This window comes from Cyprinus carpio, chromosome A12 (assembly GCF_018340385.1).
Source record: "Cyprinus carpio isolate SPL01 chromosome A12, ASM1834038v1, whole genome shotgun sequence".
Lineage (NCBI taxonomy): Eukaryota > Metazoa > Chordata > Actinopteri > Cypriniformes > Cyprinidae > Cyprinus > Cyprinus carpio.
This window is the reverse complement of record NC_056583.1, coordinates 15,403,929-15,423,473: the sequence shown is the minus strand read 5'-3', so window position 1 is coordinate 15,423,473 and position 19,545 is coordinate 15,403,929. Positions and strand designations below refer to the sequence as shown.

General features: G+C 36.6%; 2 protein-coding genes and 1 long non-coding RNA gene across 4 annotated transcripts; 1 reads left to right on the top strand and 2 right to left on the bottom strand.

Moving 5' to 3' along the window:
* Positions 1–1,077: 1,077 nt before the first annotated feature.
* LOC109069380 (E3 ubiquitin-protein ligase BRE1B-like) lies at positions 1,078–13,351 on the bottom strand. Its single transcript, XM_042767798.1, has 20 exons — positions 13,325–13,351; positions 12,080–12,223; positions 11,720–11,887; positions 11,328–11,643; positions 10,101–10,298; positions 9,842–9,963; positions 8,899–9,045; positions 8,473–8,547; positions 7,982–8,101; positions 7,615–7,794; positions 7,391–7,526; positions 6,977–7,098; positions 6,368–6,630; positions 5,787–5,904; positions 5,529–5,678; positions 5,191–5,403; positions 4,305–4,430; positions 4,037–4,177; positions 3,843–3,944; positions 1,078–2,040 (listed from the first exon to the last, which is right to left on the bottom strand). Exons 1-20 carry the CDS (start codon positions 13,334–13,336, stop codon positions 1,864–1,866), a joined length of 3,030 nt encoding a protein of 1,009 aa, XP_042623732.1. The 5' UTR covers positions 13,337–13,351; the 3' UTR covers positions 1,078–1,863.
* A 276-nt stretch (positions 13,352–13,627) lies between these two features.
* Positions 13,628–14,598, top strand: LOC109069390. 2 transcript variants are annotated; one of them, XR_002014214.2, is made up of 4 exons: positions 13,628–13,866; positions 13,964–14,029; positions 14,352–14,424; positions 14,517–14,598. It is a non-coding gene; the product is annotated as an uncharacterized LOC109069390 (long non-coding RNA). The 2 variants fall into 2 exon arrangements; XR_006161364.1 differs by having other exon boundaries at positions 13,628–14,029.
* A 327-nt stretch (positions 14,599–14,925) lies between these two features.
* On the bottom strand, positions 14,926–19,545 carry LOC109069379 (phosphorylase b kinase gamma catalytic chain, liver/testis isoform-like). Its single transcript, XM_042767795.1, has 10 exons — positions 19,324–19,545; positions 18,368–18,471; positions 18,115–18,290; positions 17,974–18,028; positions 17,334–17,399; positions 17,056–17,219; positions 16,846–16,936; positions 16,600–16,753; positions 16,380–16,505; positions 14,926–16,225 (listed from the first exon to the last, which is right to left on the bottom strand). Exons 2-10 carry the CDS (start codon positions 18,460–18,462, stop codon positions 15,980–15,982), a joined length of 1,173 nt encoding a protein of 390 aa, XP_042623729.1. The 5' UTR covers positions 18,463–18,471; positions 19,324–19,545; the 3' UTR covers positions 14,926–15,979.

The following is a 19,545-nucleotide window of genomic DNA, read 5'->3' as shown; positions in this document are numbered from 1 at the left end:
ATTACGTCTTGTTACAGAATTAATCTGAATGAATGTTACATTTGGAGACAGATTTTCAAAATATTCTTCCTCAAAAGTACGGTTATTGTAATTGTTAAAGACCCGAACTCGTAAAGAGGAAGCGGATGTCTAAGCAGGCAACTCGCTAGGATTTGAAACACTGCCCTAGTATCTCTGTATTCACAGCAGCACGAGTGGGAAACCGTCAATGATGGTAAACGCACAAACAGCGCTTGTTCGCAGACAAGAGTTTCAGTTTTACTTTCAAGTTCTACATTTACGTGAAAAAGACGCCAATTCACTAGTAATAGGAAATATCCGCCTTTATAATATTGATGACGTAAATATTTGATGTCAGACCTATCAAGATAACAACTTAAATGAATAAACGTTTACACCAAGTAAATTTGCGAAAATAAGTACTTTTTGTAAGAGCTGGAGACCCCAGTCTCCGCGCACAAAGTATGTTTGAGCAAAATAGGCACATTAAAGTCACCACACCCAACTACGTAATTCACTGTCTCTGGTCCAAGGGACCAAACAACAAGTTCAGTGTTTGGCAGACACACAACACAGACTGAGAGGAAAAGCAGTACAACAATTATTAATACGATCAGCACTGCAAAAACAAGGGGTGCGGGGAATAACATTGGGTCAATTGCGCAATATAATGAAAAACATTTACATATATATTCCGGGCAAACATTTGCAAGTAAAAAAATAAAATAAAAACGCGTGGTAGGTTTTATTTTCTCCCCAAGATTGCTTCCCCTATGATCCTCTTCTAATAGTATGCAACTATGCATATCTATCTAAACCATCTAAAGACACCTGTAAATAGGATTGAACTGGCAGACAACATATGGACTGTTATATTTCATTTGTAAAGTCCAGTTTCAATTCATCCTTTTGCACCAAGTACAACAATAACATCACAATTAAAATGAAAAGCCAAATTCATCTAGCCAGTCAATCTTCAATGCAAAATCTAAACATAACACTTGCATAAAACATATGGTGTAATGTCTGTAATGTTTTGTCTAGGATGACATCAAAGCAAAGAGCTGAGTTCACACATAATTTTATCCAGTTTTTATTTTTTGTGAAACTGTGCAACAGTTATTGACATACGTTGATGCTATATCTGGTATGGACACTGTATGGTTGAGTATATGGTACCTACTGAGAAATTTTGTTCATGAACATTTCTTGGTCTCTAAAATTGATTTCGGTTTTGTCTTTAAGATCACTGCACCACCATCTATGCTTCTAATTGTGCAGATCTCCTCTTTCCACCCAGTACCCATCACATCTGTTCTTTCTGGGGGTTCAATAACAGAGTGTCACCATGGAAACTGACTGACTAACTACATTACTAGATATAGTTACTGTATGACTCAAACGGATAAGGCCATAATTGTCCAAACAAAACAGTTTCTTTTAACTTTAAATGTCACTCAAATGTCACTCATGAGTTATGACATTTATGATATATTGAAATCTGAGCATATACAGATAGTTTTCTTTTTTTTTCATGGTCATTCAACAAAATGCAGGTTTAAAATAAAAAATAAAAAATTATTCGCAGTACTTTAAAGAAAACATAAAAAGTAAGAGACAAAACTCAATGGATTCCTCTGCAATGAAGCACTGCTTGCATGCTGCAGACCATGAATACTTCACAACTATTTCCATTCTGTCACTGTCTGTTTGGTCACTAGCACCACCTATAACAGATGGGAGTGAAAGTGGCTCTTCAGAGCATTTTAAAATACCATATTATGGTAATCTTGTGCTTCAAGACCACTTTCATCCCTTCTTTCTCATCTACTTTTTTGAGTCCATCAAAAAGTGCACACTAAATTAGGTGATGTAGATGCGGTGGAAGTCGTTTGCTCCGAATGCAGCATTGCATTTGGGGCACTTCCTCTGGCGAGTGTCGTAGCGAGTCTTCAAGCATTCATAGCAGAAGACGTGGAAACACTTGGTGAGGACAGTCTCCTTATCTCGGGTATTACAACAGGGACAACGTAATTTAGCCTAGAAAGGAGACAACAGTCAGGTCAGCCACTAATAATACAGTATTAAGCTAATCTACAAGTCATTTAATGCGTGAAATTCATTTCATAAACACATTAATTGTGCTTATAAAAAAATATTGTTTTAAAAGGATGAGTTGGACCAAATAGTACAGGAAAAGCAGACAGCTAGCGGCCAGCACACATGGGGAAAAAAAACCCATCCCAGTCGGATTCCTCAAGATGTTGGCTGGAAGAATAGCCACAGTGTGTAATCTACGCAAAGTGTGGCTACTTTGAAGAAGCTAAAATTATATGACCGTTTAACCTAGTTTGGTCACAAAATGTTTCCCACACTTCCATTTTTGTTTTCATAACTTTGATGACTTCATTATTATTGTGAAATTGTTCAAAATGTTCTGAAGACTGCATTTATTTGATCAAATATAGAGTAAAATATAGAGCAAAAACATACTGTGAAATATTATTACAATTTAAATAACTGTTTTCTATTTGAATACATTTAAAAATGTTATTTGCTGCTTAATATTCTTGGGGACACCTTTTTATTCAAGACTCTTAGATTACTATAAAGTTAATTTACTTGAAATAGAAATCTTGTTACAGTTTTTCTCAGTCACTTTGGAGCATTTCTCAAATCAGAAATGAAATTCTCAAAACTACTTGTACAACCTCCACATCCTCTAGTCATTTATACACGTCATAAAACCAGTTTCTCATTCTTTTGAACAAGTTGCGATTGCTTTTGTACATTCATGCAGTTGATTATGCACATTTATCTGCGGTTTCCTACATTATCAGTTGCTAATGTCATGTTACTCAAAATGTATTATATAGTTTTCTGTGCAATAGTCTTACCCCTCATCTAGTCGTTAGTTCATCATATAAGTCACTGAATGCAAAAAGGTTCATCTAGTTGTCATAAACTGCCAAGCACATTTTATTTTACACATTATTATTAGACTTTTTGTACATTTGGCATGAATTGTGCAAGTGAATCTTGACTAATGAAGAGAATGTAGATAAGCCAATGATAAACCATTTCTCTGAAATAGCTCAAAGGTTCATCTCATGACTCTTCAGTTGGAAAGCATATACTGTATAGACAGACACAAGAGTTACACAGTGGACTTATCTTTTTATTTTCATCTTTGTGCCCATATTTATTTTTCCTTCTCTATAAAACAATGACATTGTAAAGGTTTTTTTTGTTTGTTTGTTTTTTTTTTGGTCAGACCACTAGTAAAAGTGTAACTAGGAATTCTATCCAGTCTCTTTCAATCAATATCCCACATACAGTAATGTGTAAATTTGTACTTTTGAAATGGATATATGGCATACATAAGCATATGGCATAATGTTCAATACAGTAACTGTCATCCAAAATGTTTGCCATAGTTTACATTAGAACATCCCTCCAGAGTATACTGTTATATTGACAACATGACTAAGCAATTTGACTGTCTTATCCATACACAGTGACACAAGGACTTGTCATTCTGATGGCACTGACATGTTCATTGACACAGATATTTATTTTTGAGAGATGAACTAAGGATTTTGAGTAAGAGACTGGCTTTTGCAGGTAATCCATGGTGTTTTGCTATTTGTACGAGTTGTTTTGAGAAATGCACTTACTGTTTGGCAAATGTCAAGGATGATTCGGGAAATGTACCAAAGCGACTGAGAAAAACTGTAAACATTATACTGTCTTACGGTCACTGCCGATCAATTAAATCCATTTGCTGAATAAGAGTACTCATGTCCCCAATCTAAAAAAAAAAGTCTGAAATTTTGACTGACCTTATACTGATTAATTTCTTCTTGCAGAATCTCATCAGCATCTGTGTACACTTCAACTTTCTTCTGTTTCTCCAGCTTACGCCGCAGTCGGGACAAGTCTTCCTGAAAAGAACAGCACAGTAGAAGAGTTTCACACACATCGCTCTCACTTATTTGTATCCAAAAACTTTTCTACAACATATGTGCCCATGCACCTGGGCTTTCTTGAGGTTGACGCTCTCTCTCTCACGGGCAGTGCGGTTGTCTAGTACTGAGGCTTGGATTTCCCTCAACTTGGTCTGAGTGTGTTCCAGCTGTACTTTAAGGTCCTCGGCCAACTGGGCCGCCTCCACTGCCTGAGCCATCATGCAAAAAGACAAGCATTAAACACACATCTGGAAATGTATGCTAACGGTTGGCTAAGCTGAGTCATGGTTGTCATGGACATGAGAACAGAGGTGGGCGTCTGTGATCCGGTTTTACCTTGCGCTTGTTGAGCTCCAGGGCTTGAGTGCGCAGTGCCAGCTCCTTCTCCAGTGTGGCCAGTGTGCTCTGCAGGACACCCTCTTTTTCTTCTAGTTTCTGCACTACCAGCAGCTGAGCATCCACCTGGGAGAGAGTTAAAGAGCAGATGACAACCACATCAGTATTTTTTTTTTAAAACAGAAGTTGTAAAACATTATTATGTGCAGATTTTATGCCTAAAAATTAAAAGGTCCATTAATTTTAGCTTTGTCTATTAACCAATTAGTCAAATAGTTTATCTAGATTTTTTTTTCAAATTTGAACTATTTTTAGTGGCGGTACATTAAATGTGATCAATTAGCAGACTTTTATCTGATTTCTGTTGGTTTTCATTTGTAAGCATATTTTTGAAGGTTAATTTTGTGTATTTATATGCTATAAATATTTGAGTAAAGATGGCGTGTTATGTTAAAAATAATGGGGAAAAAATTGAGACCCCTATGATCTTGTCATTTCCTGTCTACTGAGATACCATCATCTGAATGATTTTTGAAGGCAGCGTAGATGTATACACTGCTGCCTATGATATCCCACCATCGTGTATTCAATTCCATGACAGTTGATGTTTTTAAATTTTGTTTTCATATCTAGAAGGAAATTAGTATTATAGCAGTTATGACCAAAGTTTTCTCTATTTTGTTGCAGATCATTAGACCGTTAGGCTGCCGTAGAAGCCTGTCCTCAATCAGTTTTGGGAGATACCTTTGTGCACAAACGCTGCCTGCAAAGTCACTGTCTGATTGGGCAAGAAGTAAGCATAAGCTTTCAGGTGTAGCCAGAGTCAGCTCACTTGCTATAAAACCTACCGACTAGTAGATTTTTTTTTTTTTTTTTTTTTGCGTACCTGGGTTTTGAAAGTTAGCACTTGGTCTGCCAATTCCTCTTTCTCCTCCCGCAGAAGCTTGTAAATCTGGTTGGATTTGATTCTTTCACTCATAAGTTTGAAGTTGGCATCATCTTTCTCTCTGAGCTGTTGCATGAGTCTGCTGTTCTGCTCCTGCATGTCTTCAAATGCCTGTCCCGTCACATCCATTTCACTCAGCAGGGCCTCTTCCTCCTGAAAGGTCCACATGGGCATTATCAGTTCATCTGCTTTTAACTATCAGTTAATCTCCTACAGAGGCTATTGATCTAAATTGATTCTAACACAAATGTTGACAATAAGTTTGTTCAACTAGACACCTGTTTAGTAGCAGCCAATTTTTTCTGCAAGTGTTCGATCGTCTCCTCTGCCACACGGATCTTGCGGAGAGCATCTTCATCTGCCAGCTTTTTGCTTTCCTTTCTTTCCCTCTCCTCCAGTTCCCGCACTCGCTGCCTCAACTCTTCCACTTCCAAACAATGTTGATGTTAGCATTAAGACAAGGACCACCCCGAGTGAATTGCATGTTAATTTTTTCGCCACACAGAAACACGGCAAATCTTAGTGGGTTCACATACTTCTGCTTTGGACTTCTTTTCGGCGGCCATAAGTTGCACTTTATCTCGCTGCTCCTTTGGGGCTGATTTGTACATGTCTAGCAGTAGTTTCATTTCCTTCTGAGATTCCTGAGCTTTTCTGTTGACATGATGCAAATGATGTGTAGGAGAGGTGAATCAGATGTGAAGTTCCTTAAATGCTATACAATATGATGTGATATTACAGTTTCCCAAAATAGAGAACATTAAAATACAACACAGATAGTGCTTTGCATCTTCAGGTTTATATTTAGTGTGTGTGTGTATACAGTGAAAATAATCACCACCTTTAAAAAAAAAAAAAAATATCACATTTTGTTGCTTTGCAGCCTGAAATGAAGACTGTATACACACACTTTAATTAAAATAAATGTCACCTGCTTTGATAGTTTATGCAATGCAGTGATTTTTTTAAGCAGAACTTAGTGTCCAAATATTTTTGGGGTCAACTCAAATCAATTATGATCCATTTAGATTCAGCATGATTGATAAAAGAGCAGACATTATTATAGGAAGTTAAGTAGCACTGAGGATCATGACGTAGGCTGAAAGATGAAACATACTTGAGCTCTCCTCTAAGCATCTTCAGTGTGTCAGAATCCTTCCTTTTCAGCTCCTCACTCCGCTGTCTCTCCCGCTCTCTCTCTCGCTCCCTCTCTCTCTCTGCCTCCCTCTCTCTCTCCCGTGCCCGTTGCCTTTCCAGCTCTCTCCTTCTCTCTTCCTCCTCCTCCTGGTCCTCATCTTCCTCTTTCTTAACTTCCAGTCCTCCGTCACCGACGCTTTCTTCCAACATCAGTGCACCTGCATCTCCACTCTGGCACTTCAACTGAAAAAACACAGGAGTGGCATTACACAGAGAACAAGATTTAGTTAAAATTTAATCATGACACTAACAGCCCACGTATGCAATAACAGATGTGTAGTTAATGGAAGATTAGCTAGTACAATGTTTTGGAGAAGTTTTTTTTTTTTTCTTTTTGTTTAACAACAATTTAAAAAATGATTGCTTTTGTTGTTTTAAAACAAGCTATATATTGTTTCATAAACGTGTGTGTGTGTGTGTGTATATATATATATATATATGAACCACTGTGATTGAATGTTTCCATCTTAAATTTCTGTTATCGTGGGATATCAAAAAAACTGTCAAATGAGACCAGCATGAGCAATACCTTGTTTATTTCCATCTGTGTCTCACGAAGTTTCCTCTTATATCTCTGCACATCACCTTTCAGCTGATGATTATGGTTTTGAAGACTGCTGATTAAATGTCTCATTTCTCTGTTTATTGGGCCTGAAGTGAATGAGAGAGGAAATATTTAAAGAAAAAAAACCAAGAGAGAGATAGTGATCCTTATAGTCATTCAAACGTCTTGGTTTACGATGCTTAGTAAAACGTAAACCCCAGCCAAAACAATGAAGAGGAGAAGTGATGACAGGATACACCACCCCCACAGACTGCTGCAGCCATGGTGACTGTAAAACAAATGGGCCTTGGGAAATTCACCACTAAGGAATCCCACCTAACCCTTAAGGCATGTCAACCAAAATGGATAAAATAAAATCACTTGTATGATTGATGCTACCTGCTTGCTCATTGGCTGCAAGATTCTGTTCAAACTCGATCCGTAGCATTTCATATTCCTTGCGCACCTGGGCCAGCGTGTCCTCTAGCTGGATGACCTCAGTGCGTAGCTTTTTCTGAAGCGACAACTCATCACTCTACAAACAGAGAGAATGACATTCAAACATTCAGAAAAAACATACTCAGAACTATAAGCAATCATTTCTGTTCTGTCATCTCTCTTACTTCCATGTGCTCTATCTGCCGCAGGTGAGCGTTTTTGGCTGTAAGCAGCAGCGCTCTGGCTTCATCCAGCTGGGTCTTCACACTCAGAGACTCATTGTACAGCAGAGAGAACTGTGATTGGAGGCACTTGTACTCTGGCGTCTCCTTCAACACATCCTCTGGTATATTCCTCAGATCCATCTACAGAGATACAGAGGTCAGTAATGCATCATGAAAAATAAAATCCCTTTGATATGCCCTCACCCAGCTTCCTGCTTCAACAGGAAATACGTTGAGACATGAAAGAAAACTATTCTCATCAAATAATGCAATGGGGTCATTACTGGGAAGTTTGAGATGATGTTGTATTCTCAGTAAACTCTACCACCTTTAATTTCTCGCTCTCCCGAACAGCTTCCTGTAGCTCTTGCTGGAGTTTCTCAAGTTCTGCCATGCGGCTGTTGGCAAGTTCTTGGTTCTGCTCCAGTTCGGCATTCAGAGACTCAAACTGAGAGTAGAGAAATACTTATTAGACAATCTGATGTACAATGACAGACTGGAATCAGGTCTACATCATTGGAATAAACAAATATTTTTGTATAACTACATATAGTAGTTTTAGGTAACCATTTTTGAGGTACTTTAAAATATTAATTGGAAATTAAAAATATTGCCTTGGCAACTAATTTAAATAAGTTTAAGTACTACAATTACTAAAACTTAAAATTAAATGAAAGCTAAATAGTTCAAACTAAAAACTAACAAAAATGACAAATAGCACATAAAATTACTTTAAAAGAAACATGAAAAAAAAGCAAATTCAAAATATTAATAAATACTATAGTAGTATAGAAATAATACTAAAATTTCACACTTTACCTTCTGTATACTTAGTGTGATTTGACCTCCTGGTAATCCACCTGAACTGCCAGTGGCATGGTAACCGGTATTAAGCTGATTTGGAATAAAAAAAAAACTAAAAAATGAATACATGTTCAAGAAATCAACAAAACATAATACATAAAAAAATACATTTGTATTAATACTCCCCATATTCGAACCACAAACAGATTAACATCACAGCATTATAATATTGTATCAAATTACATATTTTGCCTGTATGTTTCTCTGGTTCACTGTGTCTACTGTAAATATTTGACTGTATAAAATCCTGCAGTACAGTTTCCTTTCTCAAAGGAAATACTGATAGGCATGCAAACAACACATGCAATGAACTGCAAAAGAAATACATTGCATAGAAACTGAAAATATACGTTTTATTTCTGAGTCGATGGAAAAGCTGACCTGCTCCAGAGCTTCCGCTAGGTGTTTATTCAGCTTCTGCTCTCTCTTACGAAGTTTTTCAATGTCCCACTGCAGATCCTCCACAGCTGTTTCCATCTCAGACACTTTAGTCTCTGAACTTGTAACTTTGTCAATCAATTCATTATACTGTGGAAGCACAGACACACATCTTTAAAACTGGGATAGGGAGTTTTATACTAATACTTAAAAAAGGGTTTTTATATACACTTCCGTTCAAAAGTTTGGGGTTGGTAAGATTTATTTTTATTTTTTTTTATTTTAAAGGGTTAGTTCACCCAAAAATGAAAATTATGTCATTAATGACTCACCCTCATGTCGTTCCAAACCCTTAAGACCTCCGTTAATCTTTGGAACACAGTTTAAGATATTTTAGATTTAGTCCAAGAGCTTTCTGACCCTCCACTGAAAATGTATGTACGGTATACTGTCCATGTCCAGAAAGGTAATAAAAACATCATCAAAGTACTCCATGTGACATCAGAGGGTCCGTTAGAATTTACTGAAGCATCGAAAATACATTTTGGTCCAAAAATAACAAAAACTTTATTTATTCAGCATTGTCTTCTCTTCCGGGTCTGTTGTGAGTGCGTTCACAACACTACAGTGACGCCGCTGACATACGACGCTGCTGACATGTTATCTTTGTTATTGGGCACACAAGAAAACACGTCAGCAGCGTCGTACGTCAGCGGCGTCACTGCGTTATTGTGAACGCACTCACAACAGACCCAGAAGAGAGTCAGGAGTCTTTGATTAATAGAATGTTAAAACAAAAAATGGAATGTTACTGTAACACAGCCTTTACTTTTAATCAATTGAATGTGAACACATTAAAACACTGATCCCAAACTTTTGAACGGTAGCATTAACATTTAATAAATATAAATAGAATAAGGTCAAACAAAACTAGGTAAACAGATACCTCCAATGACATTTTGTGGTGTTTCCCTTGAAGGGAGTAAGCAAGATCTTGCAGTCGAATATGTTCCTCTAGAAGTGTGCGATTTGTTGCAATAATCTCTCGCTGACTGTCATCGTCACAAACTGATAAGAACAAAGAGCAAAAGTTTAGTGTAGTGTTTGTTTAGACGGTGATCAAACTAAAACTTTTAGAGATGCTTTTTTTTCTATAATAAACAGTTTGTGCTTTGAGAATCACACAAAATTAATTCTTATTTTACCAGCTGACTGCACTCGGGCACACAGCTCATCAATGGTGGTATGCAGACGGTCAAATATGCAGACCATGCAGGCCACAGCACCCTTGCTGAACTGCATCCTGTCCTGTAGATGCAGTGTGAGCTCCTCCTCACTGCTGTTATCCAGAGTGGCCAGGAAAGCCTTTGCACTCTCGCTGAGAGGTGGTGGAGGTGGAGGGACAAAAAATAAAAATAGACCAAAAACAATATGAATGTGAATTGTAAAAGCTGCTATGAACAGTTTCTGTATGGCCTAGCAGCTAAAAGACACAAGATGCATTAATGTTTTATATTTCAATTTTGATCCTTTGGTCCTGGAGGGTCTGTGTCCTGGAGAGTTTAGCTCCAACTTGCATCAACACATCTGCCTGGAAGTTTCAAGTATACCTAGTAAGACCTTGATTAGCTGGTTCAGGTGTGTTTGATTAGGGTTGGAACTAAACTCTCCAGGACACCGGCCCTCTAGGACTGAGTTTGGTGACCCCTGCTGTAAAGACTGAAATGTGAAATACTAATCAGAAAAATCGAATCATTTCTTCAAATCAAAAATAATTTGCAAGTGTTGTTTCTTGAGTATCAGATTTGATACATTAGAATTTTTTATGGCTTATAAAATATGATAATATGAGGATAAAGAATTTATACTCGAAGAAAAAAAAGACACCTCAATTTTATTCAGAGACCCTGAGCAAAAATATGCAATTTGTTAGAGACATAAAAAGATAAGATGGAATTCTGAATACATCCTGAAATATTACTAACGATATAAAAGTTATTCTAACATTTGGTTCATAAAAATTAGTACAAATTTCACAGCAAAAAGACACATCTACCATGACCTGAAAGAGGACATTTTTAGAATTGTACAAAATGCCTTTTACTTGCTAAAAAAGAATCAATTATCAATCAGACAACAGAAGCATGCAGTAGATTGAGTACAACAGCTTTTTCATAAAGTTTTGAAAATGTGCATATTAATATGAAACAGTAGGCTTTACAGGGTTAATGTGATAACTAAATAAACTATTAATATCAACATGATATAAAAACCCTGTTGTACTCAATCTACAACATGCTTTTGTTGTTTGATTGACAGTTTATTTTTTAACCATGGTAACAACCTTTTGTACAATTCTAAAAATGCTTTATTTTACATATTTGTAGATATATATGTACAGTGTATTGGAGTCTAACTCCTTGCATGTTTACCGGGAATTCCATCCTCCATAGGTTCCTTCTCAGAGTCAGGAAGCTGCTGTTGCTGCTCTTGCTCCTGTGTCTGTTCCTTTTCTTGCACTGGTTGTTGCTTTTCTTCTTCCACCACCTCAGCTGAAAGTGGAGGCTGGGGGAGGCCATCCTCACCTTCTATTGGAGCTGGCAAAGGAGCAGAAGGTTCAGGAGCAGATGATGGGGCAGCAGCAGGAACAGGGACGTCTGGAACAGGAGGGGTGGCAGGGGTCTGGACTGGTGCCGGGGCATCCTTAGGCTCCACACATTGCAGCAGTTCATGGATATTTTCCTCAAGCTGTGAGAACAGAGTGTTCAAATATGCCTGTTTTGCTACTCATTTTATGTGCTAAAGCAATAGAATAGTTGCGAACCTGAGTCCAGCAGCGGTTGACAATAAGCAGGGTGGTGTCATCAGTTGCCTGCCTCTTCTCCAGCTTCTCAATCTTCTCCCTCAACTCATCCTCCAAAGCCTGTCTTTGTTCAAGGCGTTCGCAGAGCTTCTTGTTCTTGAACTGAATAACCTTCATGTCCATTTCCTCCTGCAAAAGACAATTTGGGGCAAAATTACAGAAGCTTCAACAGACAATGTGGAGAAGTCAATCTTGTCTACAGAGGTTTTCAAGGTTGTGACTGAAATATATACTAACGTTGAAAAGTTACTTTTATTTAGCAAGGATGCAATAATTTGATCAAAAGTGATAGTAAAGTCATGATAGCAACATTAAACGAACCGTAGAAGAAACTCCTCCAATGCGGATGGGCTCGATGAGCGTAGTGGTAGTCTTCTCCTCTTTCTTCAGTTTTTTTTCAGGAGGGCCAGGGGGACTATCCCCTCCTGAGGGGCGCTTCCCACCCCCTGTGCCAGACATGCTTCCCTACAAAATTCACGTAGTGTTAGACTCAACTTTAAACCGATTATTATTATATCATTAAGACCTTAATCACAGACAAATTAAATGTAGACAGATAGCATAAAACTGTCATCATTTACTCTCCCTCATGTTGTTCCAAACCTGTATGGCTTATGTTTTTTCGTGGAACGCAAATGGCACAATGACAGCCTCAATCATCATTCAGTTTCATTGTGTGGAAATAAACATGCAGTTTAAAGTAAATGATGGCTGACACTGTCACTTCCAAACATTTTGCATAACATTTCCTTTTGTGCTCTACAGAAAAGCAAGTCATATGGATGAATAACATGAGGGTGAGTAAATGATTGAACACATAATTTTGGGGATGCACTATCACTTTAAGTAAGACAGTCATCAGTACTGATATTATCAAACAATACACTGTAAAGAGATTTTTCATAGATAATATCTACCTAAGTGGCCTAAAATTGGCTTGACATAGTCAAAATATTACTCTGTTCTCCCAAAACTAAATGGTGAACGATAACAATAATGAGATGATTTACACAGAAACAACTTACTGTCACTGAACTCACGAATTTTAGATTTTCTGATATTTTAATGCTGGCTAACGAAAGCGATCTCATTTTTACTTATTTGATTCACTTTTTTATAATGAAACAAACAATAAAGACGCTTTAACAGTCATTAAAATCTTATCACTTTTTTAGAGTAAAATATTATTTGTTCATTAATTTCAAGCAACCATGGCGCTTTGAATAAGGGTTAGCTTCGATGCTAGGTAAAGCCTAGCAAGCGGGCTACAAACGTCAAAACATAGGCCTTTTTTACAGTATAAATTACAGTGTGTTATAACTATATGTCATAAGCAATACGACAACGTTTTCGCTACCTCACTGTTACAAATGTGTATTAAAATATGTTTGTGTTAGTGATTTTCTTTGCAACCACAAACAAACCTCCACTCCGGCCGGGAAACAGGAAGAACCGTAGAATATGTGAACACTGACACTACAGGAAAAAGTATTGTCTATCAAAATAAAAGTGTGTATAGACAGGCCCTCACGTATGATGAAACGTTTTTGTTTGTAGCACGCATACCTTTTTGGACATTTGTTGTTATCGATTTAAATAACGTATGGTTTTAAACTCTTTAGTGCTGGTCTGATACATTGCATCACTTCCTCTAAATCGCAGGGTGAAAATAAAAGTTCTCCAACGTTTTTTTTTTTTAATGAGTTTATTTCTTGATTCGTAGAAAACACATGTAATAAAGACAATAATTTCAGCTTATTCCTATTTTTTATTGTTTACTTTAATATTGAAAAAAAAAAATCATAGCGTGCACCCTCGTGTGAAGTTTTCGTGGCGCTGATCAGTGGTTGGTGGAGGTTTTTCGGAAGAAAAAAAAAAAAAAACATCAGTTGCTAGGATACGATGCAACTCATACATGTGGTTTAGATCAATATTTTATAGAGCCGTTTTCCGTTTTCAGAGACTGCTAGGGGGAGAAATGAAGCCATTCGAGAACATTAGGTTAAACGCTATAAATTACATCTAGATATCAGTAATAAATAGTCATTTCAAGAATATTGTATCGGTTTTTAGGTCCCCCAGCCTCCAAGAGCAAGGGTGCTGTTATGGTAACGTTAGGTCCCAAACAAAATCCAGTTCAGTTTGAGCATATTCAGACACGAATATCCATAAACTCTTATAATCCATAAAAGATTGCTTTTCTAGGACAGATCTGAAACACAGTGATATGGAAGAGATTGAGAAGAGCAATTCCATACCAGAGATCGAAAGGTTTACCTTTATTAATTATTTTAAACATTCCATCCCAATTTGTTAGTTTTAAACAGTCCATCATGTTATATAATATTTCAAAAATTAGTGTTAAATTATAAAATAATTAAACACCGAGACCTTCTTTCAGTATTGACCTTTTCAGTTTGGAGCAAGTGAAATATATTGTGTTCTATTTCATCAACACATATATGAGACATTATTTTTTTTTATACAAATACATTTTTACCCCAGAGGTATGTATGAGGCTATGTGTGCAAATTAAGTATCAACTTATAATTTATGTTAACAGGAAAATTTCTCTTTCTCTTGCACGGTAAAGGTACAGCTGGATATATCCTTGTCATATATTGGAATACCTGAGAACACAGATATAGAGGAAACTTCCCAGTCTGGTACAGTAATGCACACCTGATTAAATAAAATATATTTTTAGCATACAACTGAGAACTGAAACCATGTACGGTCAATTGTTGTTCAAAGAAAGTGTTGCAGATGGTGAAAGGGAAACTGAGAGGGAGACAGAAAAGGATGGAGAAGTTCAACAAAGTGCTGCACTAGAAATGAAGACCTCAGAGACAGAGAGTCTCAAACAAGGTACTAATATATATTACAGTTTATCAAATATGACAGTAAATATGTCCGCTCCAAAAACAAACTAGCAAGACAACAGCTCTAAAGATCCATATTTGTTAGTTCAAATCAATGTATAAGAACAGCCATTTCAACTCCTGTTTGACAAATGATTCTAAAAGAAAAATTCAAATTATTTAGTTTTTTTATATATTTTTTTAACATCTAACAGGGAGAGAATTTAATATTATATAAAATAATGAAAATAGAAAATGTCAATGCTGTTGTACACAGAACACAAAGACAATCAAGCAAAAAAAATATAATTGTTTGGTGTTTTTTTTATTTTGAATTTATATGAGTACTTTAGAAAACCTGTAAAGATAATTGGACCAGATTTTTAAAACAGTGATTACATATTATTTATGCCAGACTGCATGCTCTAATAGGTAATACTCACTACATACAACAAATAGAATAAAAGTATGTTTATGTATATATTATGGGTTTTTTTCCCACAAGGGTCTTCTCTAAATTCTGAGCTTAGGATCATAGTTCAAAAGGAAGTAAGGGATGAAGTGATGCGTTTGACCTCTCAGCTACAGCAACGGCTCCAGGACAGTGCTGATCAGCTTAAAGATGCCATTAGTAAACTGGAGACCAACATTCAAGTTAAGAAGTAAGAAAATATATCCCATGTCTTTAGTTTTGGAAACCACTCATTTCAAAAGCAAAAACACACAAAATAAATACAGTAATTATATATATTATTCATATATGTGTCCCTGTTTAGAATTAGTACAGTACCTTCATGATGAACGGATAATGTTTAGTCAACTGTGATAAAAGCAACAAGTGGTAAAACAACTCAAAACAACTCTCAGTAGGGTTACACAACTGTAATGCTATGTTTCAAGTATGTTATCCTTTGTATTGAAAGTCATAAAGTACACTTCACATTGTTAAATGTTCCCTGTCCATTTATGGTTAAGTCTTCAATATCCTGGAATTGTTTATGAAGCAGATAATTAATTTATTTTATTTATTTTACTTATCTCTTCATGTAAAGCTGGTCCATATAATACACAATATCAGATGATACCACCAATATGTTTGTAATAAAAATTACATTTTAAAAGCATAAAATCCACAGTGAGTGGTTAAAATGAGGTCACATGGCATGGTGCTAAAATCAAAAAGCACCATCCCTCTTTTAAAGACAAAAAAGACACGCTATAAATATTTGTGTTTTGTGCACCTTTTGGACAGGCAGGCTATTAGTCCCTAACTTAAAAAAAAAAAAAAAACAAACAGACAAAAACAATAAAACTGTAAATGGACAGACAAGGAATAACTTCAGAAACAAAAATATGACCTTTAGTTTTCAAGGTCATCAAGGCCCAGTAGAATGATTTTAGCTGTATTCTGGAATAGAGCAGCTCGGTTCTGTTGCTCCCCTTTCTTGACCCAGTGTCCATATATGCGGAAAGCACAGCCATCGATCAGCTTGCGCACACCGCGGATGGAATAAGGGTCTCTTGCTAGGAGCTCCTTTGTTAATGGTCTGGCTCGGTAGTAGCGGCACTGCATTCGTATACAAACTAACACAGTCAAGATCAGGACCTGAAAATGCAAAGAACAGTTTTTAATTATAGCTGGAATTATAAATTCATGACTGTTGTTGTCTACAAAAAAAAATTCTTGCACTGAATCCGCAAACCCTAACTTTTGAACGGTTGTATATAAATTAAACACACACACACACACACACACACACCTTAAATGTCTTCCTGGGGCTAAAGAGCCGCACTTCTTCCTTTTGGTATTGACGGAAGAAAGGATGAGCTAAAGCTTCCTCGGCCGTGAGACGAAGAGTGGGTTCCACCACTAAAAGCCTTGAGATCTAAGGGAGTTTAATGCACATATGGGTACATTTCTTAATATTAGCAGTTAGCCTGTATATGCTGTAGGCTGAGAGAATGCTAAGAGAATCTGACCAAGTCTTTGATGGTGTCAGACCGGTCATCCCACTCTGGAGAACTAAACTGGTAGCGGCCTTCCATGATCATTCTCAGCATCAGCAGCTGTTTACGATGCCAGAATGGTGGAGACCCAGCAAGAAGCGTGAACATGATCACACCACAAGCCCACCTGTGGGAAAACATGATGCAGAACGATGAACCGATGTGACACAAAGAAAGATTTAATAAGGTTTTATAGCAAAACTCAGCTTATTTACTCACAGGTCAACCTCTTTCCCATATCCCTCATGTGTCTCATCCATGGAGCACTTCAGAATCTCTGGTGCCAGATATCCTGGTGTTCCACACAACTCTAACAAGGGAAATTGGAAAAAGACCAGTGTACAAACAATGTATGTTTTTAATTAAATAACACTTCTGAAAATCTGTTTCGATTTGCAGCTGTGAAAGGACAGGGTTGATTTTTTTCACCTCTTAGTTTTTCATTAGGCCCCAGCTGGACTGAAAAGCCAAAGTCAGAAAGTTTAATGTGTCCCTGGTCATCTAGCAAAATATTTTCAGGTTTGAGGTCACGATGTACAATATTTAGTGAGTGTAGATACTGGACAGCCTCCAGAAGAGCACGCATAATACTCCTAAAAGCGAGAAGAGATTTGCAGGAAATATTTGCAGCCAATAATGGTATGAGGAAAACAATTTGCTAATAATAGAAACTTAAAGCAAGATCTGAGAATAAACTGAAAACTCACCTGGTTTCCTTTTCACTTAGAGTCACTTTTTCAGTCAAGTAATCAAATAGCTCTCCTCTCCTCATGCTGTACAAAAAGTTGTGTGCGAAATTACAACATATACAGTACTGTTAAAAGGTTGGGGGTCGCTAAGATACGTTAAAGTAAAAGAAGTCTCTTATGCTCACCAAGGCTGCAGTTATTTGGTCAAAAATATTAAATATTATTACAATTTAAAATAACTGTTTTCTACTTTAATATATTTTAAAATGTAATTTATTCCTATGTTGGCAAAGCTGAATTTTCAGCAGCCATTACTCCAGTCTTCAGTGTCACATGATCCTTCAAAAATCATTCTAATATTCTGATTTGCTGCTCAAGTAAGATTTCTTATTATTATCAGCAATGTTGAAATGTTTGAAGAAAACATGATAAAAAACAAATTCAGGATTCTTTTATTAATAAACAATAAAGATCAACATTTATTTAAAATACAAATCTTTTGTAAGATTATAATTGTCTTTACTGCCATTTTTTAATGCATCCTTTCGGAATAAAATTATAAATTTCCTTCAAAAAACAAAACAAAAAAACAATCTTACTGACCCCAAACTTTTCAAAGGTAGCGTATAACAAAAAAACATAATATATATATACTTACAGGTCAAATACCAAAAATATGAAGGTTGTTGACTCATAAGAATCAATAAGTGTAACTGAAAAATGAGCACAAATAAGGTCAGTTACTACTCAGAAAGGTTTCAGCTGATGTTCAAACATTAGCAGTAAAATTCAGACTCACTGATGGACGGGTGGCCCTTCACCACATTGAGCACATGGATCTCCTTCAGCGTGGAGCTCTTCACCTCCTCTAACTGCTGTTCTGTCATTTTCTCTACAGTGATCTCAATAATCTTCACTGCAAACTCCTGCCCGGTGTGTTTGTGTACACATCTGCGCACCACACTGCTCACACCTCTGCATAGGGGACAGTTCAGTTACAACACATCTCAATAAATCACATCAAAACACTTGCTGAATCAAAAAATACTCACCTTCCAATCACCTCTTTGGGATCATACTTCTGATAAAACTCTTTTGCCCCGACCCAGTCGGGCAGCTCATCTCCAACAATGATGTCGCGAGTCATACTGATAACCTAAACCAGACACATTTATTTACTTTGAATGAGTGAAGAGAAGGTATGCAATGTTTGCTTCTTCTGTATTAGAAATCCCAAACCCCTTGATTGCCCAAACAATCAAAAATACACACACACACACATATATGCTCATATATATATATAAGATTGTTTTAACAAGAACATCTTTCTATGCATATAAATATTACAAGAATAAAACTTTAAACTTTACTAAAAATGTATAATATTGTGCATACTTCTAAGACTTATTTGTATCTCCACGCTCTATATTTTGTGGAGCAAAATAGACATGCAGTAAACTGCACGTACACAAAAAGGACGTGTGTATGTGCATGTGTGGCTGGGGGTTGTGTATGTTTGTGGTGACATTAAGGTTCAGATACAGATACAAGCAGCAATATTTTCAAGGAGAGATAGTAATTTATTATAGCTTGTTATTTTACAAGTTCGTAATAAATATCGTTATAAATTAATTGTTAGAACGGACATATGCTTTCCTTGTTGCCATTTGTTTTCATTACAACCCTAAAAACATGCTGGACTACAGTGGACAAATGACAAACCCTCACAAAACTAAAAAATACAAAAAAAAAAAAAAAAAAGTAAAAAAAATATATATATAGAATACTTATATTATTCTGAAGCAAAAAGAAACTGAAAAGAATTAATATATAAAAAGTTTAAGCAACCTGCTTGTAGGCTAATCAGCGTAATACCCACATACATTAAATAACAGCAAATGGTAGCAATAACTGAAAACATTCTAACTGTTCTGAAAAATGAGTTGTTGCGATCAGTGACCTCGTCTGCGCTCTTGTCCCAAACCAGAAAAGCCGAAAGTGTACTCACAACCACTTCCACAAAATCAAGCGAAGTGCACAGCAGTCTGGCGGTTCAGTTTTTTCAACTGTCCGGCTGAAAACATGCATTTGAAGCTACCGACAATACTGCCATAGCACTGTTAAAACTCTTATAGGGTTCCCGGGAAATGTCAACAACACCCTCGTCGTCGAGCCGCACTTCTCTCTCTGCCTTGTAAACCACACAGCTGCTATAGTGTCGTCACTCATC